Source organism: Mus pahari, chromosome 20 (assembly GCF_900095145.1).
Source record: "Mus pahari chromosome 20, PAHARI_EIJ_v1.1, whole genome shotgun sequence".
Lineage (NCBI taxonomy): Eukaryota > Metazoa > Chordata > Mammalia > Rodentia > Muridae > Mus > Mus pahari.
Window position 1 is genome coordinate 40,113,873 of NC_034609.1, and position 27,997 is coordinate 40,141,869.

General features: G+C 45.2%; 1 protein-coding gene across 1 annotated transcript; it reads right to left on the minus strand.

Annotated features, from left to right (window-relative positions):
• Positions 1 to 1,410: 1,410 nt before the first annotated feature.
• Cmc2 (C-X9-C motif containing 2) lies at positions 1,411 to 27,867 on the minus strand. Its single transcript, XM_021220870.2, has 4 exons — positions 27,783 to 27,867; positions 16,608 to 16,714; positions 7,148 to 7,219; positions 1,411 to 2,993 (listed from the first exon to the last, which is right to left on the minus strand). The coding sequence occupies exons 2-4, from the start codon at positions 16,686 to 16,688 to the stop codon at positions 2,907 to 2,909; spliced, it is 240 nt and encodes a 79-aa protein (XP_021076529.1). The 5' UTR covers positions 16,689 to 16,714; positions 27,783 to 27,867; the 3' UTR covers positions 1,411 to 2,906.
• Positions 27,868 to 27,997: the final 130 nt, after the last annotated feature.

The window sequence follows — 27,997 nt, forward strand, 5'->3', positions numbered from 1 at the left end:
CACAGCCAAAGACTCTGCTCTTCTATACATGTCGGTGAAGCCTCACCGGAACTCCTTACGGCAGCCACTGTCACTGGCTTGCGGTCCTTCATCTCTCACCATCCTTTCCCAGAAGGCATAAAGGTGAGAGTCTAAGGAAGAAAAAAAGCATTCCACACAAGACTGCGGAAATAATATCTGCTGTATGCTGTGGTTCCCAAGACCTGGGCAGCATGGACCCACCCCCTCCCTTTGTCTTACTTGGCCTTGTTCATGCTGCTCAACCCTATGGTATTTTCTCCTCCTCAAGCTCCAAGGCTGACAGAACCCATGCTGCCAGGGTCTTTACGTCACAGGGATTGAGAATAGCTGGGAGACCTTACCCATGGCTTGGTGAGCTGTTAAAGGTCTCCCAGGCAGCACAGCAGACAGCCCAGATGGAACCCAGACGAGAGCAGTCACCCTGCATAGGACTCAACCCCCCTGCAGGACCTCAATACTACAACAACAACAACAACAAATTCAGACTGGTAAAGCGGCTCTAACGTGCTGAGGGATCAGAAGGGAAACGACAAAACAAACAGAACCAAACTGACCAAACTGCTCCTGATGACAAATCTCATTAGGGAGAAAGAATGCTAACTCAGCCCGAGAGGAAACGGGGTGGATCATAGTGCTTGCCTATCATGCACAAGACACTGGGAACATGGACACATACACAGAAAGCTCCCTCCTACTTCTTTCTTCTCATGACGTAGCACCCAGGCTTCGGTGCTTTGGATTCTGCCAACATCTGGTCTCTATACACATAAATGCACATATGTACGCGTAGCTACACACAAGGTGCATACACACATGCATATGCCTCCCCCGCGAAAACCAAAACCCTCACCAGTTGAGCCTGAGGCTGAAGTGGCATAATTTATGAACTTAGAGATAGCCCATGGTCACTTGTAGGACTTACGCAGAGCTGGAGCTGGTAATCTAATGTGATCACGTTACATTTAGGACTTAGGGTTTAGGTTTAGGACCAGGGGCCTCTGAGCCCTTGCTCCTCGGCCACAAACCCAGGCAGGTCTAGACCTCAACATACTTAGCATGTCTCAGCCTTCAACAAGAAGGCCCATGGAGCCTTTTAGAACTGAGAGAGAGAGCAGCCGGACACCCCTGGGGCTGTGAGCAGGTGTTACAGTTAGTGCTAACTGCAAGTTCTGTCAGCTCCAGTCACCAGCACTCCTCTGATGTCCATTTTCCTCTAACTAGGTGGACCCTGGGAGCAGGGCAGGCGCTCCCTGATTAGCACCATTGGACTCTCCCTTGCTGTTCTGGCTGCCTTGAGCAAGAGGATTGATTTTTTTTTTGTTCCTGAAACTATAATAATAATAATAATAATAATAATAATAATAATAATAATAAAAAGATCTCATTAAAACACAAACTGAAACAGCTCACTCTTGCAACTCTCTCTGCAAGTCCCTGCAGACAAACAGAATTCAGAGCTTTCTTGGCCCTTCGTCCTCCACCATTAGGTCCATCCCCCAGTGACACTGATGCCCTGCTGGTGTCATGATGGTGTCCCAGTTTACCTTGTCAAAAGTCGCCTTCACCAGATAGCCTTCCTGTAATGACTCCACGGACACGGGGCACAAATTTCCTCGCTGTGTCTTCTTTAAAACCTCCCTAATCATGGGGCTTTTGTAATGGTAGTTGACTGTGGTTAAGCCAGTTTATTGGTTTGCTACAAGATTCTACTAGTAAAATGTCTTGTTTTGATAGACTGTATAAAATGTATTCACAGTGACCGACACAGAAGGGACTTCAAGAATTCTGGTTCTGGCCCTGCTCCTTTCATCAGCTGTTATCCTGTTAAGCCACTCTGCAAATTGAATTGATTAGCTTCTCCTGCAATAGGAAAACCATTTATTAAACACCAATGGGGTCTCATACATACATTATATACACCAAACACTACGGAAAGCTTATAGCTTGGTCTGTCTTACAGCTCCTGAGAAGGCCCAAGACACCCTGCTGTGGCTGCAGCTGAAGCTGCTGGGTTTCAAACTGTCACAGGTCTCAGAAACCTCGGGGAGTAGTATTCGTGAGGTGGGGATGGGGGCGGGATGTGAACACAAGAAGAGCACTGGGCTTCTAGGCTAGAGCCCAGGAGTTAACTGGTACCCATGGTATTTAACCAAACGATGGGGCCCTAGCTGGATTCAATCTTATCCACATCATTAGTCATCACTCAGAGGTTCAGGCAGTGCTGCTTCTAGAATCTTCTATCCTTAAACCTTAAAAGCAAAGTATTTGCATAAAACCTACACACTTCCACCTGTGGCCACACTAGCTCTAGCTTAGTTAATGCCTAATAGACTGTAAAGTGATAGCTGCGCTGTGTTACTTAAAGAATGGTAAGGAACACGTACATGGTCACTACAGGTTCTTTTTTTTTTTTTTCCAAATAATTTCCATCCATAATATGAAAGCTAACTAGTAATATCTGACCTTTCAGAAAATGACTCTTTAAAACAATAAAACAGGGAACTTCAGTATAGTTGACTCTGCTGGAATGTCCCTGGAATTCCCATGTTAGTTTGTGCCTTCACCGTGTAACCTTCAAGCACCATGTTCTCAAACAGAGGAACCTACAGGTACCACTTCCGCTCCAGTCCCAAGGGGGTTAAAGAAAGGGAGGCCCACGCTGTCCAGTGACTTTATTGCAGGAAAAGAGTCAGCAGCAGAGGACACTTTCCCAGGCACGGGGCATGGCACTGAAGTTCAGCAGGTACTGAGAAGCCATTCTCCTGCTTCTCCATGGTTCCGTCCTTCAGAGAACTTTTCATACAAAGAGTCCTAGAGGCCAAAAAGAAAGGACTTTCTTCGGCCACTGGCCACCTTCGGGTCTCCCAGCCGAGGCCCCAGTGAGCCTATCTCCCAGCTTCCTCTGGAGGATCAGAAAGCCTCCGTCGCATGGCGGCACCATGCTCCCTGCTCCTGGTCCTCTTCTCTGAGTACTGGAGGAGGGAGAGAAGAGACGACAGGTCACAGCAGCACTGGATCAGCTAAGCTATAATGGACACTCTACTCTCTTGCTCACTGAGATCAGAGGCAGGGGTCCCGAGGGACGTGTGGTACTTGCTTAAGACTGGTCAACAGCCACATTGAGCGCCTCCCAAAGTCAGGGGGCGTTTGGACAGATGCATTCTGTCCCCATTTAGTCCCAGCAGCTCCTCTGTCTAATCTACCTTGAGAGCAGCCTGTTCAGCTGCTGGGTGGCTCTGCTTATCCAAAGTTGTGGCAGTGAACCAGTATTTTCCGGTCAACGCCCCTCCTGCCTTCTATTATTCTTGCTTTAAGCAACTTTAAAGTAACCTTCAGGTAACTGATGGCCAATGATGGCCCTCTTTCCCTGTTTCTAGCCCAAATATTACTGGTTTCTCCAATTATTTAGAGGGCTTGGCTCCCTTCTTCTGACCCTGAAAACTGGGTTGTCTCGCAGGCCACTGTAATAGCAACACCTTTATTAAAAGTTCAGAACAAGAACTAAACAAACTATTCAAGCCAGTGGCTGACAGATGAAGGAGCCCACTTCTGATGTGTTTCTCTAAACATTATCAAGAGTAAACAGCCCTTAGTCATAACCCTCCCCTACTACTCCTGTTAAAAGAGCACTTAGGTTTTCTTAAATGCTTATTAACCTATATTCAAAACAGAATGTCTTAATATACATATCAATAGATAAATATGAACATATTTTAAAAATAAATTATTCTTCCCTAGGGAGGGGACAAGACAGAAAGTACATTAAAATGTGACCTTATGTGAACAATGGAACATCATTGGGGCCACAGACATGGAGAGGAAGAACACAAAGACAGAAGATCTAGTAACATCCCACCAAGAACTTGACTGGACTTCCTTCTCCACTTCTAAGAAAAAAAAATATGTAGATCTTCAACTTTTGAACTCTTCTATTCATCTGGGACAAAACAGAAAGAGCCAGGCCACATAATAGTTACGAAGTTTCAATCAATACAATTTCAAACTAAAGATTTTGATTGAGGAACTGTATAAATCTTTGAATGGCAGTTTTTAAAACGTTGTCAGTTGTAGTGGCACACATCAGCACTTGAGAGGCAGAAGCATGTGGGCCCCCGTGAGTTGGAGACCAGCCTGGTCTACAGAGTGAATTCTAAGACAGCAAGAGCTACGTGGTGAGACTCTGTGTCAAATACATACATATATACATTTGTTTTGTGTCTGTGTGTTTTAGGACTTCTCTCCCCCACCGCGTTTGTCCCAGGGACGGAGCTCAGGTGGTCCACTTGGCCTCAAGCATCCTCACCAGATGAGCCATGTTCTCAGCCTTAAATAACAGTTTCCAAACTGTTTTTCTTCATCAAAAAGCTACTCCAGCCTAGGTGGATCACATTGGTAATTCTGAGTATAGAGGGCTGTGGGTTCTAGGATAACCTGGGCTACACAGCAAAATCCTGTCTCCGAAAATACAAAAACAAACACAAAACAAAAGAATAAACAAACCAAAACCAACACCAGGGAACAGGCGAGGAAGGACAGGCACAGGGGCTCTTCAAACAAATCTGTGGATTCGGGAGGCCACGGTGTGGGCCCTGTGAGACCCTGGCGGGAGGCCGCGGTGTGGGCCGTATGAGACCCTGGTGGGAGGCCAAGGTGTGGGCCATATGAGACCCTGGCTCAAAGACCAAACAGAACAAAGGACTACCTGGGAGAAACAATGTAAAACTCTGCTCCAGAACACGGAGAGATGTGCCCTAGGGAGGAAGATCTGACCCTGGTTGGTCCATGACAACCACGAGAGGAGGGGTCAAAGGTGATGTGTGGCAGGCGTGAGAGTGACTCATAGAGCACACTGAGCGAAGTCTGTGCTGATGGAGGAAGTCAGGATGGCCCTGAACGCAAGGGAAAGAGTGACGGTGAAGTCACTGACAAAGACATCACCTAACAGCACAGACTACAGAGGACAGCTAACCCCACGATGAAGGAACTAGACACAGGGTGTGCAAGGGCAGTTACAGCAAAGGAGAAGGCAGCAGAGAGGGGCAGACACATGCAGACCCCTTAAAGTGGCGTGGAATATTCCAACACACTGGGGCTGAGGACGGCTCATGGTACAGAGCCTGCGCAGCTCTTGCAGAGGATCCAATCTCAGTCCCCAGCACCCATGGGAGGCACGGCTCCAGCTCCAGGGAGTCCACCACCTGCAGCATGTCTATGCGTGTGCACATACCACACACATGTACACATGGGAGGCAGGGTTAGGTGAATCTGACCTAGAGGCCGGCTTGGTCTACAGAGCAAGTTTTAGGACAGCCAGGGTTACACAGAGAAACCCTGTCTTGAAAAAAAAAAAAAAAACAAGCAACCAAAATACACACATACAAACATACATACATACATACCAAAAGAATAGGAAATTTAAAAAGAGCAGAGCAGACTTGGGAGTGGAGAAATCAGAGCGAGCCTTCATAAGCTACAGAAACAAAACAACCTTAAACACAGGGGAGGTATACTGGCTAGGTTTATGTCAACTTGACACAAGCTAGAGTTATGAGAGACAGGGGAGCATCAGTTGAGAAAATCTCTATGAGATCAGATGCAGACAAGCCTGTAAAATTTTTCTTAATTAGTGATTAGAGGTGGTGGGCCCAGCCCATTATGGGTAGTGTCACCCCTGGGCTGGTGGCCTTGGTTTCTATAAGAAAGAAGGCCGAGCAAGCCAGCAAGCAGCACTTCTCCATGGCCTCTGCATCAGACCCTGCCTCCAGGTTCCTGCCTGACTTCAGCTCCTGTCCTGGCTTCTTTCGATGATGAACTGTGATGTGGAAGTGGAAGCCGAATAAACCCTCTCCTCCCCAAGTTGCTCTGTCGTGGTGTTTCATCACAGCGATGGGAACCCTAACTGAGACAGAAGGAAACAGGAAATCTTAGGAAAACAAATACAGACAAGAAGTTGCTATGACAGCCGACTGACGAATCACTAACAACACTCAGAACCAGCTGCGAAGAATTCACAGAGGTTTTAGTCATTGAAACAATGACAAAATTACTCGACTACACAGGGACAATACATCTAAACATAAGCAGAAATCTATAAAATTGAATATATGGAAACAAAAAATGTAGGTGTCAGAATAGCACAGGATTTGTTTTCTGCAAGCATTTTATCACAAAGCACTAGGTTTAGTGGCCACACAAGCCAGTCGCTGAATGTGACGGAAAAACACTTTTCAGGAATCTTCTCTAAATCCTAACATACACACTTGTTATCACAAAGACAATCACCCTGGATACAGCCCCTGGGTGTGGCAGCACATGCCTTTACCCCAACATTCAGCAAGCTGAGACGGGAGAATTGAGAGTTTAAAACTCAGACTGGGCTATTTAAAAATGGATCATACCCCTGTATAGAATTATTCAAATAATAACTGAAACTAATGAAAGGTGGAGAGGCACTTCAAACACACACAATTAAAATTGGAAAATGGATCTTTTAGTCCACACAGGATAAATGTAACCATTATTTACTTTAAAAGGTTCTGGATATAATGTAGCTGATCTATAAAACAGAAATGTAAGTACCTTATTTTCAAATGTTTAAAGTGAATCTGCTTAGTTAGTAGTACCTGGAAAGAGACAATGCCTGGTACTTTAGCTCTTGGCCCACGTCCGGGTCCATGGTGCAGCCTACACCAGTGTCACATGATCACACAAGATCCCTGTTGCTGTTGACAGCACAAAGACTCTAAGCGTCTCACTAAAGATGGAACAAGCCTAAGTTAGCCCCCTCGCTTTACTTAAGGAAACTGTGGCTTGAAGACTCTTGGTCACCTGAAAAGAAGTTCATCAATGTCACCAAAGTATCTCCTTAATGCCAGAGGCTAGATTTCTTGGATATTTTTCAATGAAAGCAAAGGTACTTTCTCCCCTTGTGTCCATGGAAGAAAGAGGACAACATTCTAAAACTGCTCCCACAGCAACTCAGTCCTCCTGGTATTAAAGAGAATGTCATACATGTAAAGTTGATTTGCTGATAGACCAAAAGTATAGGAAACCTAACAACAACGACAACGACAACAACGGAATATCCAGGAATGCTCTGCTGTTTAACTCTGGACAGTGGGCTCACCTCATTCTTCAAGCACTTCCTCATTTCCCGATCGAGGTCGTTGCAATGACCGAAAAACTTCAGAATGTTGTGCTAGAGGGAAGAGAAGGGGAAATAGTTCAGTTCTCTATCCACCAGTGTCTCTGAAACACAGACCACAAAAGGATGCTGCTGTAGAGATGTTATCCACTGTGTTGCTCTGTGAGTAAGTAATTCAGTTCAACAAGATCCCTAAGGAAGCCTACCCCATCCTTTAAAAATGTTTGCAGGACAGAATCCAAAAAAATCTGAATGATGAGATGACATGTTGGGTCATCTTGTAATTCCAGTACAGTCAAAGACCAGAGCTACACCTCCAGTACCCACATCAAAGCCAGGCAGGCAGCCCCTGGAAGACAAAGAGGTTGGAAGACCCCAGGGCTCGCTGATCAGCCCACCCAGCTGAATCCACCAGCTCCACAGTCAGTGAGAGAGTTGCCTCAGAACAAGACTGCAGTGATTGAAAAAGATATCCAACACTGACCTCTGGCCTACACACTCACGTACACACACACACACACACACACACCATAATATACACATTTTTCTTAGTTTAAAAACACAAAATAGCCTCCTAACCCATTAAAACGTTACATAGTGAAAGAGTAGAAAAGTTTAATCGCGGGGCAGGAGAGAAGAGCAGTTAAGAGCACTTGCTACTCTTCCAGAACCCCGGGTCAGTTCTTAGCACCCCACACAACAGCCTGTGACCCCCATCTCTAGAGGAATCTGTTGGGAGCTTTTGGTGCTGCTTCCAGGAACTTGGCATTTGTCACTGGGCTCAGAAAAGGAAGTGGGCTCAACTAAGAATGTCAGAAACAGGGACCCTGGGCTCTGTTTACTGCTTTACTTAATGACTGTCTGGTGTGATCTCTTGGCTTACTGCTTTGCCTGTGATCTAAGAACTGACCATGGTTTTTGGTCACACCTAGGATGATATAAAAGCAGACTGGGAAAACTAAAGCTGCTTCAGCCTCAGCACTGGCCTGAGTCAGGTTATCATTTTGTCTAACTGTGTTTCTTTTTCAATCCTCCCTCCCTCCCTAGAGACCCAGCTGACTGACTGAGCTGGCTTGGTCAGGAATCCAATGGCTCTGGCTTCCAAAGGTACCCATACACGAATGCTCTGACAGAAAAACACATACAAATACTTTAAAAAGACATAAAGTTTAATCACCTAAAACCATTGATTTCCTTAAATACTACACCCTGCACATCCCTATTACAGGGGTGTGGCTCAAGTGCAGGCCCAGTGACTCGAGCAGAGACTGACTTTGTCTTCACTAGCAAACACTGGTCTATAAAAGCTATATTGGGGTTGAAAAGACGACTCTGTGGTTAAGAGTGGAGGACCAAATCCCATTCCCAGCACCTACACTGGGCCCAGGTCCAGAGTATTCCATGCTCTCTCCTGCCTGTGGGCACCTGCACTCACGCATGTGTGCATGCACACGCCCACATATGTGTGTATGTGTAACTTAAAAGACCTTTTTTAAAAAGTTATTTAATAATACACTTGCTGCCAAAACCACTGTCTCACATGCCTCTATCCCAAAGGTCATCAAAACACATTATAATATACAGTATCATTTGATTGTCTATAGAGGTCACATAAATAAGCCACGAGTTTGTAAGGAAATCCCGCGTTGTGGCTAAGTCATGGCACAGTGGTTACCAGTGCCACTGCTCTTACAGAGGACCCGAGTTCTGTTCCCAGCACCCACATGGCAACTAAGGAGCTGTAACTCCAGTTTCAGGGAATATGACACCCTTGTCTGGCCTCCACGGGTACTGCATGCCTACAGTACACACATATACATATAGGCAAAACACCCATATACATAAATAAACCTCAAAATAAAGATAAACAAACCTCAAAAAAATGTAAAGAAAAAAATGTGTCTCAAGTCCAAAGTCTGTAGGAAAAGCAAAACTAAAAATCTCATCTGTTTCCAGCCCTGCTACCAAAACTACTGCTGCTGTGTGGCAGATGCCCAGGGTGGCACTACGGAAAGCTTGCATGTCACAGGGTTTAAGGTGGGCTGGGCAGCACCGTGATCTGCTGTAAACGCTGAACCTGTGGCTGTAATAGGCAGGTTTCTCCTCTTCCTAAGTATGGCTTTCGCGGGAACCAGACAACACATGATTAGTAAGCAACACCTTGTGACATTTCTCTGTTCTCCTTCAGGGCCGCTGTAGAGGCACTTGTCAGGTTCATACTGAATAAACGGTCTGAGTTGTTTTAATAAACACTTCCAACAGTTCAGGATTTCCTCTCTGTCACCTACTGGCCTTTCCAGAACAAGCACTTCCTGTGTTTTCCCTAAATGATTTCTGTGATGGCAAACGAACAGGAACAAGGCGTGTTCACCCTTTCTAAAAAACTACAAGACAGCACTTTAGAAATCACAGCATAGTACTCAGTGCCTACAGCACTCGCCCCCCCCCCATACATACATACATCAGACAGACAGACAGACCCACCCACTTATGTGCACAGCTGTGACTATGATGTTGTATGTACATGTGTGAAGGGACCAGAGGTCGATGTTGGTGTTTTCTTCCATCTCTCCCAGCCTTATTTTTTGAGTCAGGGTCTCTCCTGCACCTAGAGATTTCCAATTGAGCCACACTGGCTGGCTAGCAAGCACCAGGGCTCCTACTGTCTGTGCCTCCCCCGGCCAATTACAGCCCACACTGCTGTGCCCAGCTCATACATTGGTGCTTGCATCAGAACTCAGCCCTCACACATGCAGTTAGCACTCACCAACTGAGCAGCGCTCCAGCTGTCCTGCATATACATGTGTTCTTTTTAAAACCTAAGATAAAAGCTAACTTTTGTCCTTTCACCTCCGTGTCAGCTAAGCCCAAATGAGAGTGACACTTAAAGAAGTTCAAATATCCAAGGGAAACTGGACAAAGCACGGTGGACTGAGTTCCCTGCACATTCGAGTACTAGATGTGCATTATGAGTTAGTATCTGAGCACCTTTTACACGGAGAACAGCGCACCAGGCACTGGGGTGTCAGCAGTAAATGAAGTGACCTTGATTCTGCTTTCAGTGCAGAACAAGGACAAAATTCACCACTTCCATATAACAGTACTGTAGTCCAAGGACACCCAGGGAAGGGCAAAAATCTGTCATTGGGAGATGCTCATGGCACTTCTGGTTAAGCTCAGTAGTGGTAAACAAAACAAAAAGGCATGAATGTGGGGAAGGAAACAGTCAGAAGGGATGACAGGGGATGGAGGAAATGAGAGGAGGGGTTGATGAGTGGTGAATGAGAGTGGAAATGAGAGAGAAGGGATGATGAGGGGTGGAGATGAGAGGAGGGATGATAGAGTGGTGAGGAGGGAGAAGGGATGATGGAGGAGATGAGAGGAGGAATGAAGGGATTGGGGAGGAGAGAGAAGGGATGATGAGGGATGGATGAGATGAGAGGCATGATGTGGAGGGATTGGGGAAGAGGGAGGAGGGATGATGGAGGGATGGAGGAGATGAGAGGAGGGATGATGGAGTGGTGAGGAGGGAGGAGGGGTGATGGAGGAATGGAGGAGATGAGTGGAGAGATGATGGAGGGATAGAGGGCTATATGAGGAAGGATGACAGAGGGATGGAGGGATGACAAGAGGAGGGATGACAGAAGGATGAAGGAGATGAGAGAATGATGAGAATAAACAGAAAGCTCTGTACACGTGCATGAAACCGTCAAAGAACTTAATAATAGACACAGAACTCTGATATAAATTTAAATACGTGAAAACTCTTTTCCAATAACTCCAAGTACTTTTATCAGTTCTGCCCACTCTCACCCCTCCCCACCCCCACAAGAGTGACAGCAGACGTCTGCAGAGGCTGGTGAAAAGTGGAGCAGAAGAAATTAAAGGCTAGTGTCTGGCTCTGACAAGTAGATGTCACTAAGACAGAAAGGGGAGATGGCTTCAGAAGAGCTAAGTCTGTCTGGACAACTTAAGTTTGCTTGCAGAACAGCTAAGTCCATGGAATTGATATAAAGCAGAGATAAATAGAATTTAGGAAAAAAGTCTGAGCTAGAGATTTGCTAAAATGGCAAGAGAATCCCTCAGGAGGTAGAGCCGACAAACGGGTTAGAGTAGAGGTGAGACAGCCAAACTGACCGAGGGAGAGCAGTCGAGAGTAAATAACCAGGTTAAAGAATCAAGGTTAGGGGATGGCTCAGTGGGTAAAAGCACTGACTGCTCTTCTGAAGGTCCTGAGTTCAAATCCCAGCAACCACATGGTGACTTATAACTACCCATAATGAGATCTGACACCCTCTTCTGATGCATCTGAAGACAGCAACAGTGTACTTATTTATAATAATAAATAAATCTCTGGGCTGGAGAATATAATAAATAAATATAGTAAATAAATAAATCTGGGGCTGACCGAAGTAAGCAGGGTCTACCGGAGCGAGCAGGGGTCCTAAATTCAATTCCCAACCACAAGATGAAGGCTCACAACCATCTGTACAGCTACAGTGTACTCATATACATAAAGTAAATAAATAAATCTTAAAAAAAAAATAATCAAGATTAAAGAATGGAGCAAATGCTGGCCGGAGATGCCCTGAGCTTAAAAATGCACTTGGTTGTGACCTTGGCTGGCAGTGACCTTGCTGGCTACAGAAACTGAGAGGAGAAAGCACACACTCTTTCAAGTCTGCTCCGAGGCCTGGGATCACTGCAGTTCTGTGTATTCTCAGGATGGGAAAGATGTAAGTCTTTTAAAACACTAGTAGGAAGACACCTCCACACACCCCTCCCCCAAAGGGGAAACACAAAGACAAGAGAATAAGAGAGTAAAGCCTCCTCTGGTGACTTCCTTTCTGGTGGCAAAGGAACAAGAGTTCCCGTTTCCTTGACGCCTTCCTGGGCTTTGTGTCTGCAATGACTTGTTACTGAAATACTGCCTTTCTAAACCAGAAAAATACATCAGGGCCGTGGCTTCAAGGGAAGCAGCTGCTTTACTCTCTGTATTTTAAGTGTAGATGGTTCGAGTCTTGCTGACAAACGTAGGCAAGACAGCCAGCAGATCAGAAGCAGCCTGTGGATGCTGCCGGCTACAGAGACGACCGACCCGTGGCTGCTGAACCACAGGAAGAGCACACAGAGCATGGGAGGAAGGAGGAAAACACAGAGGGGCTGACTGGTGAGGAGGAGGAGGAGGACCACAGAGCACTGCCAGTCCCTCATGGAAAGGGACATCCAGAGTGACACAGTCCCCTAACAGAGACTAAAACAGCTACACAAACTGGGGACAGAAGCTAGATGACTTGGTCTACCATCTTGTCAATTGAATTACCAAGGCAGTGTGTGGTACGCACCCAGTATTCTCCAAGGGTGCTGGAAACGGCAGGAGTTGCAGCTTTAGCAAAATTCTACAGAAGTGCACATATGGCCTGTTCCTGCTTACAGACCTGAAGCTCAGTTCTACTGTGAGCTCGAGGGGTGTCAGACCCAGTGATACTGCTTTAGTGTGACGAGATTCTGAGAGCAGTCTCTCACCAACCACTCACCTCTGGGGCACACAGAGCACAGGGAAGGCACGTCTCAAACGGCTGACTCTACCACTGTTGGAGCCACGCTCTACCAATAGCAACGTCACCCTTAGCCTGTGTTCAACTTCACTTGGATCACCCTTCCCTCTGGTGTGTCTAGATGACTCATCTGGAATAAAGTTAGAATCATGGTTTTACTCATGACACACTTCTGCATCCAGGGATTAAAGGCATGGGCCACCACACCCAGCTAAAGGTGTAACCTGGGCTGGCCTTAAGCTCCTGTTCTTCCTGCCTCTGCCTCTTGCGCATCTCCTGAGTGTGGCCTGAGGTACCACTAGCTTCTCCACAGAGCACACTGAAAGACACCCCGGGCCCAAAGATGAAACGGCCCAGGCAACAAAACCTGTATTAGATCATAACCCTGATATGAACGAGTCCACACTGATAGCAGAAAATCACTAAGACAGGTCTTTGCCCAGACTCTAAAATTAAGTAACTACATAGATACTGCACCATCACGGAGAGCTTAATTCACAAGTCTTTCAATGTGCACAGTGACTTCCTGTCAAAGAACTATGGAAAGGAGGAAAGGAACACTTAAGACAGACTCTAGACTAGTGACCCGTGGCCAGTCTTTCCCACATTCACATTCAGGCTACAAACATGGTTTCTTACTCTGTGTGTCGCATTTTTTTTTTTTTTTTTTTTTTTGACATTCAACCCCTGACCCACCAGACATCATTGGAGATGGAGAGGCAAGACAGTCTTCTCAACAAATGGTGTCAGGACAAGTAAGTCTCCATCAGCGGGACAATGAACTTCAAAAATCACACCTCATACCACACCTGAAACTTAACTTCATCCACCAGAGACCTACATACGAAAGCAAAACCAGATGATTCTAGTTTAAAAAAATAATCCACAGGAAAATATTCTCTTTGTGACTACAGGAAACAAGCAAAGATCCTTAGGACAGTAAACAAACAAACAAACAAACGACAAACCATAAAAGAAAAAAGATAAACATGACCTTAACAAACTGCAAGTTTCTCTCTGAAATATATCTTTAAGAAATAGAGGGCTGGGGGGGGGGAGTATAGGGGACTTTGGGGATAACATTTGAAATATAAATGAATACCTAATAAAAATTGAAAAAAAGAAAAAAAGAAAAGAAAAGAAATAGAGGGCTGGAGAGATGGCTCAGTGGTTAAGAGCACTGGCTGTTCTTCAAGAGGATCTGGGTTCAATTCCCAGCACCCACATGGCAGCTCACAACTGTCTGTGACTCCAGGCTTCTGACACTGTCACAAAGACATACATGCACACAAAACAGCAATGCACAAAAAATAAAAATAAAATTTTAAAATGTTTAAGAAGGAAAGGAGGGAGGGGAGAGAACGAGAGAGCAAAAGAGAGGGGGAGGGAGGGAGAGGGAGAGGGAAAGGACATGTGTGGTAGGTAGTACAAGCCTTTAATCACAGCACTAGGGAGGTAGAGGCAGATGAATCTGTGAGTTCATGGCCAGCCTGGGCTACATGGTAAGACCCTATTCAAAAAGAAAAGACTAAGAATACTATAGAAATGAAAGAAAATGGCACACTTATCAAACTTATGTGTCAACTTATGTCAAACTTATATACTTTAAGTGTAAGTGATATACTTAAAAAAATTTCAGGCAACTCAAATTTTTCAACGTAAGGGAGAGACTGGATAAATGGCCAAAGTGCACATGAAAAAAATTTAAATTATTACCCATCAGAAAAACACATTCTTAAAACCAAAAAAAGACAGTGCTACATCCTCACGACCATTAAAGCTGAGATTAAAACCTTTACAGCAAGTGCTGCTGAGACCATTACACAGCACACAATGGAAAAGTGTCTGACAGTTTCTTACAAACACCACACTATCTGGTCATTCCATTCCGGTGCATTCACCCAAGACAAATAAAAAGATGTCCATACAACTGCTTGTAAGCAAATATTTATAGCAGCTTTATTCAAAACAGCACAACTCCAAAAGGGCCAAATGCCCACCAGTATGGAAATAGGCTGTAGACATTCACACAATGCACTACTCAGAAATAGGAGCCTCTGAGCCACTGACAGAAAAAGCAGGGACCCACCTCACAACAGGGATGCAGAAGGGGATATTTACAGCGTACTCCTGAGCAGGAAAGCACATCAACATGGATCAAAACGTAGTGGTGAGCTCCAGGGCCGGGCAGAGTGTGAGGAACACTGCGCACTCAGCAGGACACTCATGAGAGGGACAGTGTGCGTTGACTATGACGTGGAGGCATGGATACTGGTCAAACTCATTCAATTGTAGTACACTGAGAACTATACATCTATTGTTTATGTATGTATTGATATTAATTTTCAAAGTTTACCTTTTGGTTCTAGAATTTGAGATGTTACCCTTACTGTATGAAATCTTTTTAGAAATGAAAATCAGAACCTAATGCCTAAAATGATTCAAATTTGTAATAGTCTGGGACCAAATGTTAATATGCAAATAACACGTAACACAAAACAATTTAAAAATTCCATTTGTGTATGTTGTGTGCACACTCAGGCATGGATCTCAAAAGCACAGCTTTCCCGAGTTGGTTCTCCCCTTCTACCGTGTGGGTTCTGGGGTCAAATGTGGGTCTTCAGGCTTGGCAGCAGGCACTGCTACCTACTGGCCACCCTGCCAGCTCAACAAAGAATGTTTGAAAACAAGGACTGAAACTCCTGACCATTAATTCATTAAGGTAGAGGATACAAATGGAAACACAGAACCCTGGGTTTGGAAGCTATACCTAAAGACCCTCAGCAACAAGGTGGAGCTGCTGCTCTCGCTCCCCTCTGCCCTTGTCTGCAGCTTACTATACACAGCGTGGAAATGTCCTGTACTAAGCCCACACAATTGGCTCCTTTTAAAACAAGACTTTACAGTTTTACTTTAAAAACCCTGAAGCTGTATTTTACTTATATCACTTGACTCATTTTCCAGTTAGGTACAATGTATGCAAGAGTGCCTAATTCTTTGTTTCTTTTTCAAGACAGGGTTTCTCTGTGTAACCCTGGCTGTCTTGGAACTCAGTCTGTACATCAGGCTGGCCTGGACACCAGAGATCCACTTGCCTCTGCCTCCCAAGTGCTAGGATGAAAGGCGTGAGTCACCAGGATCCTGCATAAGAGCACGTATTCTTAATCCATATACATACATACATACACACACACACATACACACACACACACACACACACACACACACACAGAGTGTGTGAACTGTCTACCCAAAGTGTGTTGTATCAACAGTATTCTGTGACCTAGTAAAATTCATCTGCCAAGGCTGCACACGTTCCTTATTACCATTCTTTGGTCCTACTTTCATTCACCCAAGTGGAAGTCACTATTACTAAGTGTGATGTATCTACAGTTTATAGCATAAAGAGGTAAACGGAAGCACAAAACTAAAGAAAAATCACTAATGCTTCATAGAACTGTAATAACAAACCAAGTATTCAACAGCTACAAAAACATTAACTTGATTTGCAGCAGTCCCACGTGCCCATGGGCCTCATTTTCTACTTTCCATTTCACCAAGACTTAAGCAAACCCATCAAATCTGGCCATCCAAAAGCTGCAGGTAGTTAACACACTCTTCCATAAAGGTGACTACCAAGGGGCAATCCTTAATGATGCCAGCATCCTTCACTAGGACATGTGAGGACACGCACTGCAGCTTCTGCGCAGGACCACACAGACTCCCTACCTTGCCAGTCATAAAGAACGTGGAACCACACACTGCTCACTCACACTTGTCACACATGCCCTGCCACTGTCCCCTTGCACTAACGGAGAACACGTTTCATCAGTCCTCTACCTAAGTTCCATTTGTGCCTTGTGGTCACTCTTCTGGATTCTTACATTTTTGTGACATTCCTTAAGCAAGTTAATCAGGGCGTTGCATTCTTCAGTGTGCAAGTGTGGAGACAAGTCAGGATGCATCGTTAGGAGGACGAGTAGGTGCAGACCTGCGGACACAGAGTGCATTGAGTAGTAAGAACACACTTGTAATTTCAAGAGAGAGCAATGGCCTTTATCAGAAGAAAGTGCTAGGTGTGACCAGCCGTGATGGAAGAGCGGTCAGGCTGGCAGGAGCTCTTGCCTACTCAACAGCTGGGCTTTAAGGACCTTTCAGACCCTGAGGCTGGGTTACTATTATTTTAAGGACCTTTCAGACCCCTGAGGCTGGGTTACTATTACTTTAAGGACCTTTCAGACCCCTGAGGTTGGGTTACTGTTACTTTAAGGACCTTTCAGACCCCTGAGGTTGGGTTACTGTTACTTTAAGGACCTTTCAGACCCTGAGGTTGGGTTACTGTTGCTTTAAGGACCTTTCAGACCCCTGAGGTTGGGTTACTGTTACTTTAAGGACCTTTCAGACCCCTGAGGTTGGGTTACTGTTACTTTCAGGACCTTTCAGACCCTGAGGTTGGGTTACTGTTACTTTAAGGACCTTTCAGACCCCTGAGGTTGGGTTACTGTTACTTTAAGGACCTTTCAGACCCTGAGGCTGGGTTACTATTATTTTCAGGACCTTTCAGACCCTGAGGCTGGGTTACTATTACTTTAAGGACCTTTCAGACCCTGAGGTTGGTTTACTATTACTTTAAGGACCTTTCAGACCCCTGAGGTTGGGTTACTATTACTTTAAGGACCTTTCAGACCCTGAGGTTGGGTTACTATTACTTTAAGGACCTTTCAGACCCTGAGGCTGGGTTACTATTACTTTAAGGACCTTTCAGACCCTGAGGTTGGGTTACTGTAACTTTAAGGACCTTTCAGACCCTGAGGCTGAGTTACTATTACTTTAAGGACCTTTCAGACCCTGAGGCTGGGTTACTGTTACTTTAAGGACCTTTCAGACCCTGAGGCTGGGTTACTATTACTTTCAGGACCTTTCAGACCCTGAGGCTGGGTTACTATTACTTTCAGGACCTTTCAGACCNGGCTGGGTTACTATTACTTTCAGGACCTTTCAGACCCTGAGGCTGGGTTACTATTACTTTCAGGACCTTTCAGACCCTGAGGCTGGGTTACTATTCATTCTGTTCAGGTAAAAGTTTATCATTAGGAGAATTGGCTTATTACCTCTTTTAAATTGTATATTCCTCTAAGAGAGGTATAAAGGGCCATAAGTCAGTCTCACATTAGTGTGAATTAATGCAGACTGCTTTCTTGTCTGGCCGAGACACTTAGCTAATGAAAGTCGTTTTCAAATTTAACAGATCTATGCACAAAAGTAATTACTGTACTGAAAACAGAAATCCAAGCTCCCAGGATTGGTTTAATGGGTCAACTACAAATTAGAAAATTAGCGACGAAGGTTAAGAAAATAATTATTTTAAAGTGTCTACAATAGTATTACTCTGCTATTTTTTTAATCCACATTTTCTAATTCAGAAACATGACCAAAAGAACCACTTCACTGTTTTAATCTTAAAAGCTCCTAAAAAAGAAAACATTAAGAACTACCTCAGACCTATTAAGAAAGCTACCGTTGCCAAGTATAATGGCGCACGCCTTTAATCCCCACACTTGGAAGGCAGAGGCAGGCAGATCTCTGAATTTGTAACTAGCCCGGTCTACACAGCAAATTCCAGGAAAGCCAGGGCTGCAGAGAAACCCTGACTTTCTCAAACAAACAAAAACAGAAAGCTGAGGGGTGGGGGAGGAAGGGGTGCTGTGAGATGGCTCAGTAGTCAGAGGTGAGATGTAAGAGCTCGCTGTCCTTCCAGAACTGGAGCTCCTTCCCAGCACCCACATCAGGCAGCTCCCAACCCCATAACTACAGCACCCTCTTCTGTCCTCCAAGGGCACCTGCATGTACATGGTGCACATAGACACACACAGGCACATACACACAGATATACAGACACACACACACTTAATAGTCTTGTCTTTCCTTTCCTGTTTTGAAACAGGGGTTCTCTGGGTAACCAGCCCCCGCTGTTCTGGACTTGCTCTGTAGACCAGGCTGGCCTCTAACTTGCAGAGACCACTTGCCTCTGCGTCCCCTGTGCTGGGATTAAAGGCGTGCGCCACCACTGCCAGGCTAAATAGTCTTTTCAAAGTAAAAGACAGTACAAGTATTGGAGGGGCTGCAAAGAAACTGGGAGACTGGAGGCCTTGTGCACCGCTGGTGTCCTGTGAAATGGTGCGGCCACGTGAGAGTATAGTGAGTCATGTAGCCTTTCCAACTACACCACAGGGGCCCAGGCCTGCCACCTCAGCACTCAGGAGGCAGAGGCAGGAGAAACAAGCTTAAGGCCAGTCTGACACAGTTCATGACAAATCTGAGGAGAGCCTATGCCACAAAGCAGGACTGTCTCAAAACCGGAGAGATAAAGGCTAGCAGTTCACTTACCTGCTCTTGCAGAGGACCCAGAACCCATAGGGCAGCTCACAAGCACCTAACACTAGTTCTGGGGGTTCCAATGCCACCTTCTGTCCTCTGCAAGCTCTGCACAAACCTTACGCAGGGAAATCCCTCATACACAGAAAATAAATGTTTTAAGGGAAAATTTAAAATAATTATTATATGACCTAGTAGCTCCATACTTAGAAACACCCTTCAAAGAAGAGAGGCAGGGTCGTGAGATACCCACATGCACAGCAGGTTACTCCCAAGAGCAAAACAAAAACCAAATGTCCAGCCAGAAAAACAGGCAAGCTCTCCCTTGGCCACGACACTGGACTACCATTGAGCCTTACAAGGAATGTCGCTACCTGCTGCGACAGGGATGGGGTTGGGGATATAATGCTGAAGAAAACATTCTCAAAACAGAACCAAACCACACCCCACAGTGGCGATGGCAGTACCTGAAATCCTTCGTCCACATGCAAACATAAGCCAGGAGCTGCTAGGCTGAGAATGTGGGAGCTGTGGAAGGGACAGTCCCTTTGCAGACACACACAGAAAGGCGCCATGAAAGACGCTGGTGGCCGCTGTGCAACATGCACCTGGATTTTGGTTTGTGTTTTTTATTTATATGAGTACACTGTAGCTGTCTTCATGCACACCAGAAGAGGGCATCAGATCCCACTACAGATGGTTGTGAGCCACCATGTGGTTGCTGGGATTTGAACTCAGGACCTCTGGAAGAGCAGTCGGTGCTCTTAACCACTGAGCCATCTCTCTAAGCCCCCATTCACCTGGTCAATACCAGTCCTGGAAATGAGTAAGATGGCACATTCTACATTAAGCATATTTCACTACAACGAAGAGAGGGGAAAGAAAAAAACAAAAAGCAAGATATTTCATTGGGCAAAGAGTTCTTAGATGAATCAAAGGGTCATCCATGAGATAAGATTTTGATTATCTCACCAAAATTAAAATCTTTTGCACTGTAGAGAACCCAGTTAAGAAAATAAAAAGTCCCGGCTGGCAAGATGGCTCGGCAGATAAAAACACTTGCTGCCAAGCCTGATGACCCAAGTTTCAATCCCCCGGACTCACATGGTCAAAGAACTAACTCTCAGAAGCCATGCAAGCACCACAGCACGCATGTGCCCACACACATACACACACTGTTGTGAGCAGAGGAAACCCTGAGTGGGCTGAGTCCCAGGTAAATGTGTTCTGCTGACATAGTCACAGCCGTATCAAGGACTCCAGACCCTCAGACCCATGGAGAAAATGGCAAAGCCTTCCCCTGTCTGTGTGTGGATACTGCTAGTGTGTGGAGAAATGTTCACCACAGCTTTCTCCTCCACCCCACCTCCCCTACAGACAGTGGTCCTACAGAAATCAGCTAAGCCTGTCTCCTGGATCCAGCTGTCTACTATAAACCCCGTCTCCTTATCTGCACGCAATAACCCACTGTCCTCCTTGATTCGGCTGTAGACAACAACCCCACCGCCCTGTTCAACTCTGCACAATAAGCAAGCAGAGTTGGGGAGGGTGCTGTTTCTCCAGCCAAGAGCCAAGACCACCCGACCCAGTTTTCCTGTCTGTGTGTTGTCTGTCTTTTCTTCATCCCCTCATCTCCCCAGTCAGGTCTGTCCCTGGAACTGTCCTGGATGTGGCAACATACAAAAATATATAAATATAATTTTAAAACATTAAATCTAGATTTTTTTTTCCCCTACTGGGGTGGTGTGATGGTTTGTATATGCTTGGCCCAAGGAGTGGCATTACTAGGAGTTGTGGCCTTGTTGGAGTAGATGTGTCACTGTGGGCGTGGGCTTTAATACCCTCATCCTAGCTGCCTGGAAGCCAGTCTTCTCCTAGGTTCCTTCAGATGAAGATGTAGAACTCTCAGCTCTTCCAACACCATGCCTGCCTGGATGCTGCCACATTCCCACCTTGATGATAATGGACCAAACCTTTGAACCTGTAAGCCAGCCCCAGTTAAATGTTGACCTTATAAGAGTTGCCCTGGTCATGGTGTCTGTTTACAGAACTAAAACCCTAAGACAGGTGGTGATGGTGTGACAGTGTCATCGGCTAGGGCACACTTACAGTGCAACAGTGTCATTGGCTATAGCACACTTAACAGTGCAACAATGCCACCAGCTAGGGCACACTTACAGTGTGACAGTGTCATCAGCTATAACTCACTTACAGCTCTAATTTCCAGACTCTGACAGCTCTGCACAGGTTGAAGAAATGGGGTACGGGCAGAATCTCTGTAATTTCTGATCAGTTTCACTACGAACCTAAAACTACTCTAGAAACTACAATCTATTCAAACAAAGAAACCACAAAGAGATTTGTAGACTATTATCTACAATTCAGTGAAACAATCTGATTTGTAAGATCCATTAGAGGGGCAAAAGACCTGAAGAAATACTTCTACAAATAGTAAAAGAATAGTTAAGTTTATGAAGTCCATAAAAATATACTCAGCACAAGAGCCCATGCTCTTCCAGAGGTCCTGGGTTCAGTTCCCAGCATCCACATAAGGTGGTTCCCAACCACCTGGGAAGTCCAGTCCCAGAAGATCTGATGTCTTCACTGGACTCCACAGGTCCTACATTCAAACATACACACAACACAGGAATATGCACAGTTAAATAAAAGTAAAAACTTAAGTCTACTTTATAAAGCAGTACTGGTTACCTCAAATATCGCTGAATGTTGTACTGAAAGTGAAAACACAAAGGCTTTGTGGATGCTTACCACTAACATATACATGCAAGCCCATTGAGCTGCAGGAGAGTCTGCAGCACTGAACTATGGAATTAAGAGGCTTAAGAAAAGCCTGTGAAAGGCAGAGGTAATGACATGTGCTGGTTTAGTAAACATCATATTTTCCAGGAAAATGCCAAATTTTGAATTCCCACCTTCTGGGTTTTGTGATACATTTCTCTACAGCACCCAAGAGCATCCTGTATCAGCCTGTCAGCCTTCACAAATCTCTCACGATGGTTGTCCAAGTCTTCTAGCATCTGCATGACCCGGCTAGTAGCAGATGCTTCTGCCAGTTTCCTGGCTGTGAACTTTTTTTGGTGCCTTAGGCATGATAACTTCTTCCTCTGCTTCAACTGCTTTCCTTCCTTCTTCCTGCAGGTCCATCAGCTCTTTGTCCTGACAATCTATCCTCAATAATGTCCAATTCCAGCAGTTTCCCTAGAGCTAACGTCTTGTTACTGACAATATCAACTGCATCGTCGTCAAAGCCTTTCAGTGCACTCACACACATCTTCAGAACGCTCTTCCAGAGGCAGTTCACGCAATGCAGGGTGACTTCCCCCCACGCAGCAGCAATATTCCTGATAGCACACTGGATAGCGATACCCTTCCAAAACCCTAGGGGTATTTAGAAAAACTCCAGGTCTTCCTCAGCCTGGGCAAATGCCTGGTATGAACTGTGTGCTTCAAAAGTAGCTATCGCACCCTGGTCCACTGGTGGGAACAGCATGATGGTGTTCAGTGGCAGGCACAAGACTTTCACATCAGGACACATGTCAAGCACGTGTCATCGATGTCGGGAGCATCGTCTGGGATCAGAAGGATCGTGAATGGGATGCTGCTTTGCCTATGATATCTCTGGCTTGTAGAATAAAACAGTTCAGGAAGCAATCCTCCGACACAGCTGATGCCATCTGCTTTCTTGCTGTGGCAATAGATACCTGGTCTTTGAATCCCAGGATTATCCTGCACTCCGGTGAGCAGATGCACGCTCTGGGATTCGTTTCCAGAACAAGCTGGTTTCATCAACATTAAATATCTGTTCTGGCGAGTATTTCTAATTCACAATTACCCTATGCAACGCTTCCTTAAAAGCTTCAGCAGTCACTATCAGCAGCTATTGCCCCACCACGGAACTTAACAGTATGAAAACTGCGATGCTTTTGGAAGCTCAGGACTCGCCCATGTCCTGCCGTAAACATCTGTGTATATGTAGGATCAGTGCACTCACTGAGCATGTTGGAAGGCGCAGCCTGGCTCCTGAGCAGGCTGAGTGGCAGGTGTCTCTACACATGTTCTTCTGTCCAGCCCACAAGTCATTTTTCTGTATCGTTGATCGGTCCAGATCTCTTAGTGACAACAGGGGACTTAACAACGAACACTGATGATTTTACACCCCATCATCCTGCAAGATGGCTGAGACTGTGGACTGGGAAACTCCTGACTCCCGGGGATGACCATCACTGGCTGGCCACCTTCATGCTGGGCAATTATTTTGAGTTTCAACTGTAGAGTAATCCTTCCTCCTTTTCTTCACACAAGGAGCAGAACACCACAGAAGGGCATTTTGTAGACATGATGGGATCCAAAACCACAATATCCAAAAGCACAGGCAACACAGATAATGTAAAGCTTTCCCTTGTGTCCCTGAGGCTGACTGGGAGCTATGGCCAGGCGCTGCGGCCTGCCATCAAGATACCACGCCTTCAGCCGGGGAGAGGACCAAGGCAACATCCAGCAGCGGGTCTCTATGGCAGTTTCTGCAGCACTCTAAGGTGAACTACCTTTGTGTCAGAAGCCAGACCATGCCAAGCAGGGTTAGGGGGAGGAGAGATGATCTAGATAAAGCAGGACGCACTTCTGCAGCTCAGTGGCGGCTGCATGCCTGGGCATCTACCTGAGAAGGGAAAGCCTAACCTCACACTAAGCCCTATGTGAACATATGCAGGAACATTATCCTTTTATTACTACTTTTTTTTTTTTAACATAGGGTCTTACCAGGCAGCCCTGGCTGGTCTGGAACTCACAATGTAGACCAGACTGGCCTTGATCTGAGAGATCTGCAGGCCTCAGCCTCCAAAGGCTGGGATTAGAGGGCTCTGGCTGGGAGCATTATCTTCAGAGTTGTGGCTGGGAATGTAAAGCCGCCCAGTATCTAATTAACCAGGTGAACATATAAACCAACGTGGCCTAACTGTATACTAGATACTCACGAGCTTCGTGCTCTAATCCTGATGAAAAGCCCTGTCCTGGAGGAGAGTGGACACCAGAGACTACGCATTGAGACAATGTTTACAAAAGGTCACATTCGTGTTCACAGAAACAGTCACCAAGCCACTAGTTGATTAGGAATAAAGGTGAAAATAAGGGTTGGTGTGTAAATAGACATAAACAAACTTCTTAAACTGATTAAAATGTTCTAAAACTAGGTCCTGGTAATGGCTGCACAATTCTACAAATGGACTAAAATCACTAAACTCACTTCAGTAGGCAAATTTGGTATGCACATTATACTTCAATTTTTTATTTAAAAAATCTGAGAAATATGTATTTATTTCTGAAATTCACAAACTGCCCACTTCAATTCCAACAAATACCAAAGAAAGCTTATATAAATAATTCCCAAGGACTAAAGCAATGCCACTACCTTAAGTTGCAATTTTAACCACTACCTTCAGAAACTACCAAATATACACCTATACCACAGCTAGAGACCATAATCAACCTGTTCCACCCAGTTAAGTATTTGAAATGGAAAATGCAAACGCATCCAAGTTCAGATTTTGTTTGCTCTGCACTGACTACAGGTTATATTATTTTATTATTTACTTTATGTATGAGTGTTCTGTTTCCATGTACTCCAGAAGAAGGAATCAGACTCCATTGCAGATGGTTGTGAGCCACCATGTGGTTGCTGGGAATTGAACTCAAGACCTCTGGAAGAGCTGTCAGTGTTCTTAACCACTGAGCCATCTCGTGAGCCCTACAGGTTTTTTCAATGACCCAAATATGTGCCTCAGAAGCATGAAGTTTGATACCATCAGCCACTGTTATGGTGGTAAGCGCCAGCATCTACCGTGTACATTAATGTAGCAGAATGTAGAATGTAGCTGAATTTGTTTTCATCTCACTTGTATTTTCTGAAAATACAGATTTGCCACCTAGAAAATAACTTGACTATTTCACTTCAGAAATGTACTTGTCAAAATATTTTTGTACATTTTGATCAAGCAGTCCTCAAATTTGTTCCTTTATAGGTCAAATACAAACTTAAGATGTTCTGAGCTATTTAATTAGCAAAGCAGACATATGGTCTCCAACTTCTGATGGCCCACCTTATAATTTCTCGGTTTCATTATCATAGAAAGATGAAATGCATTTAGGACCTGTTGTTCATATCTTAAGCTTTTCATAAACTAGCAATGCAGGCCAATGCTTTCTCACGGCGCTGGGTAGTGGTGGCCAGTCCTGGCTCTTGACTCACACAACGTAGAGAAATGTATGCGCTACAGCACACGAGGTGGCTATTATTCTTTGAAGCACAGTGTTTTCTGTTTCCACATTCTTTTCACATCTGGAAAAATGCATATCTATGTATCATAATATATGTACTATTTTATTTAAATAGAGGGTTTATGTTAGAAGATTCTGCTCCACCTTAAATATTCTGGGCATGGTGACATAAACCAGGGAAAGATATGGTGTTCAGTCCATTAGGTATACCAAATACATTGTTTCTTCAGAGCTGAGGGTCAAACCAAGGGCCATGTGTAGTGCTAATCAAGCATCAGCCATTGCAATGCTTTACCATGCCCTTTAAATGAAGTTTTAAATTTACAGTGCACTTATCTGGACATAATCCTACCACAAGTTAATAAGTATCTGTACTTGAGAAAGCATTTGGCCAATAATCTATATATGTGTATCATAGACAAACATAAACACGCATAATTACATGTATTTTCTTCCCATCATGAGAAAAGTTTTTAAACTTTGTTTATTACTACAGTGCTAGCCAGAAAAGAAGAAAAATTGTTTGCATTTTATTTTTAACTGAGAAACAAAAATGGGCTTTTCTCATTGCTTATCCTGGATGACTGTTTCAAAGAATAAAATGTTAAGTTTGTTTTCTTCCACTCTTGGCAAGAAGAACTCTATTTAACCTAAGTCCTAAACACTCGACCTAATTGAACAAATTCCTTGCTTTAGCACCAGGAAGCACTTTTTTTGTTTGTTTGTTTTTTGTTTTTTTGTTTTTGTTTTTCAAGACAGGGTTTCTCTGTATAGCTCTGGCTGTCCTGGAACTCACTCTAGACCAGGCTGGCCTCGAACTCAGAAATCCGCCTGCCTCTGCCTCCCGAGTGCTGGGATTAAAGGCGTGTGCCACCACACCTGGATCGGGAAGCACATTTTTAAATAGCGAGATCCTAGTATGAGGAAATCGTGCTGATAACAGAGGGTATTATAATCTCGGTGACAGCTCTATATTTTAACGCCATCTGTGTTTCTTTTAGAGAGATTTTGCTACTCGGCTGCCCAAGAAAGAAACATACACTACAGTTGCCATTTCTAATAGTTTAAAATAAGCAAGGAGGAGCTGGGGAGATGTTTGATGGGTAAACCTCTCGCTGTGCCTTGGGTGTCTGCAACCCTTATTGAGACCAGGTCAGGCAGACCCCAAGAAGGTTCTCATGGCTAGCCAACCTAGCAAAAACAGCAAGCTACCACAGTTTAGGAGAAACCAGGTCTCAAATCCATAAGGCAGAGAGAGAGAGAGCATGAGGCTTGACTGGACTGAGGTCAGCCCCAATCCCCAAACAGACACATACAAACACACTAAGGCCAGCAAGTGCATGAGGACTTGAATTCAGTCTTCAAAACACACATGGTGGAAGGAGAAAACTAACTCCAGTGAGCATCTCCTGACACACACACACACACACACACACACAATCATTTCTCAACTATCACCTTAAAAAAGATAACAGTCACATTTCTTACCACTTTTGAATTCCACCTAACTGCTTCTCAAAAGAATAGGTCTCTGCATCATTCGGGCACAGTCTCTTACTAATACCAGGTAGGCAGGTAAGTAGTCTGCTAATACCAGGGGAATTTTAAAGAAAAAAAGAAAGAAAGAAAGAAAGAAATGTCTGCTGAATGTTGACAATAAACACTGAAAATGAAGAGGCTTATTTTCACTTCAATCAACCAAATACCAAGGCCTAAATGTCCAAGACAGAAAAGATATCAAGAGAATCCCTTTGCCAGTGCAAAGTTGCATACATTTAAAGTGGGTTTTGTTACTGACACAGGGTCTCATGTATTCCAGCCTGACTTCAAATTCCCTATGTAGCTGAGGGTGACCTTGCGAACCACCATACGCTCCTTGCCTGGGGGTTTGTTTGATTTCGCGAAGTTTTAACAGAGGCTTTTAATACATCTATTGTGAAAACACTCACAGTCGTCCTCGAAGCCCATCTAATGGACCCTAAGCATTACCTTCCTTGTCAAGTGTCCCCGTCGGGGATCTTTACAGATACCCACATCACCAGCCAGTCCAGTGACTTTTCAGTAAAGGAACTTTTGACGGCAGCTCCCTAGATTAGTAAACAGCCAGAACAGTTAGCTCACTGCGCCCTCGGTGTCACGCGTCTCCAAAGTTTTGCGGCAGGGTACGCGCACTCGACCAGGCGCGCGCCCAAGGTCGCAATGCCAGCGAGCGGCGGGCAGATCTCAGCAGTGTGACAGCTCATGCCCGCAGCTCACCGGGAGAGTGTTCCTAGTAAAGGTCCAAGGGCAGGGACATGGGTGCACCTAGCGCGGTGTGGGAAGCTAAAGAGCCGCTTCCTCCAGCCACAGGCAACCAGACGCCCGGAGGCTGAAGGACACCCGACACTCACCGTCGCTCAGCCCCTACAAGAAGCACAGAAAGAGAAGTCACCGACACGGAGCCCGAAGCTCCCTTAGGAGTACGAGCAAGCGCAGACTCTCCGCGCATGCGCCATCCTGCATGCATCGCCCCGCCCGGACCGGTCCACTGCCCCAAGCTGAGGGGGATCTAGGGCCATTCCACCGGGGCTCGGCGGGGACATCACACAGCGCTGACAGCCAGGCG

Bases quoted from the DNA above. Each gene is read 5' to 3' on its own strand.
- Cmc2 (XM_021220870.2), bottom strand. From the start codon at position 16,688: ATGCATCCTGACTTGTCTCCACACTTGCACACTGAAGAATGCAACGCC. The intron at 7,220-16,607 runs GTAAGAATCCAG...TCTTCCCTCTAG, and splicing joins TTAAGGAATGTCACAAAAAT to CACAACATTCTGAAGTTTTT. The intron at 2,994-7,147 runs GTGAGCCCACTG...TCCCTCCTCCAG, and splicing joins GGAAGTGCTTGAAGAATGAG to TACTCAGAGAAGAGGACCAG.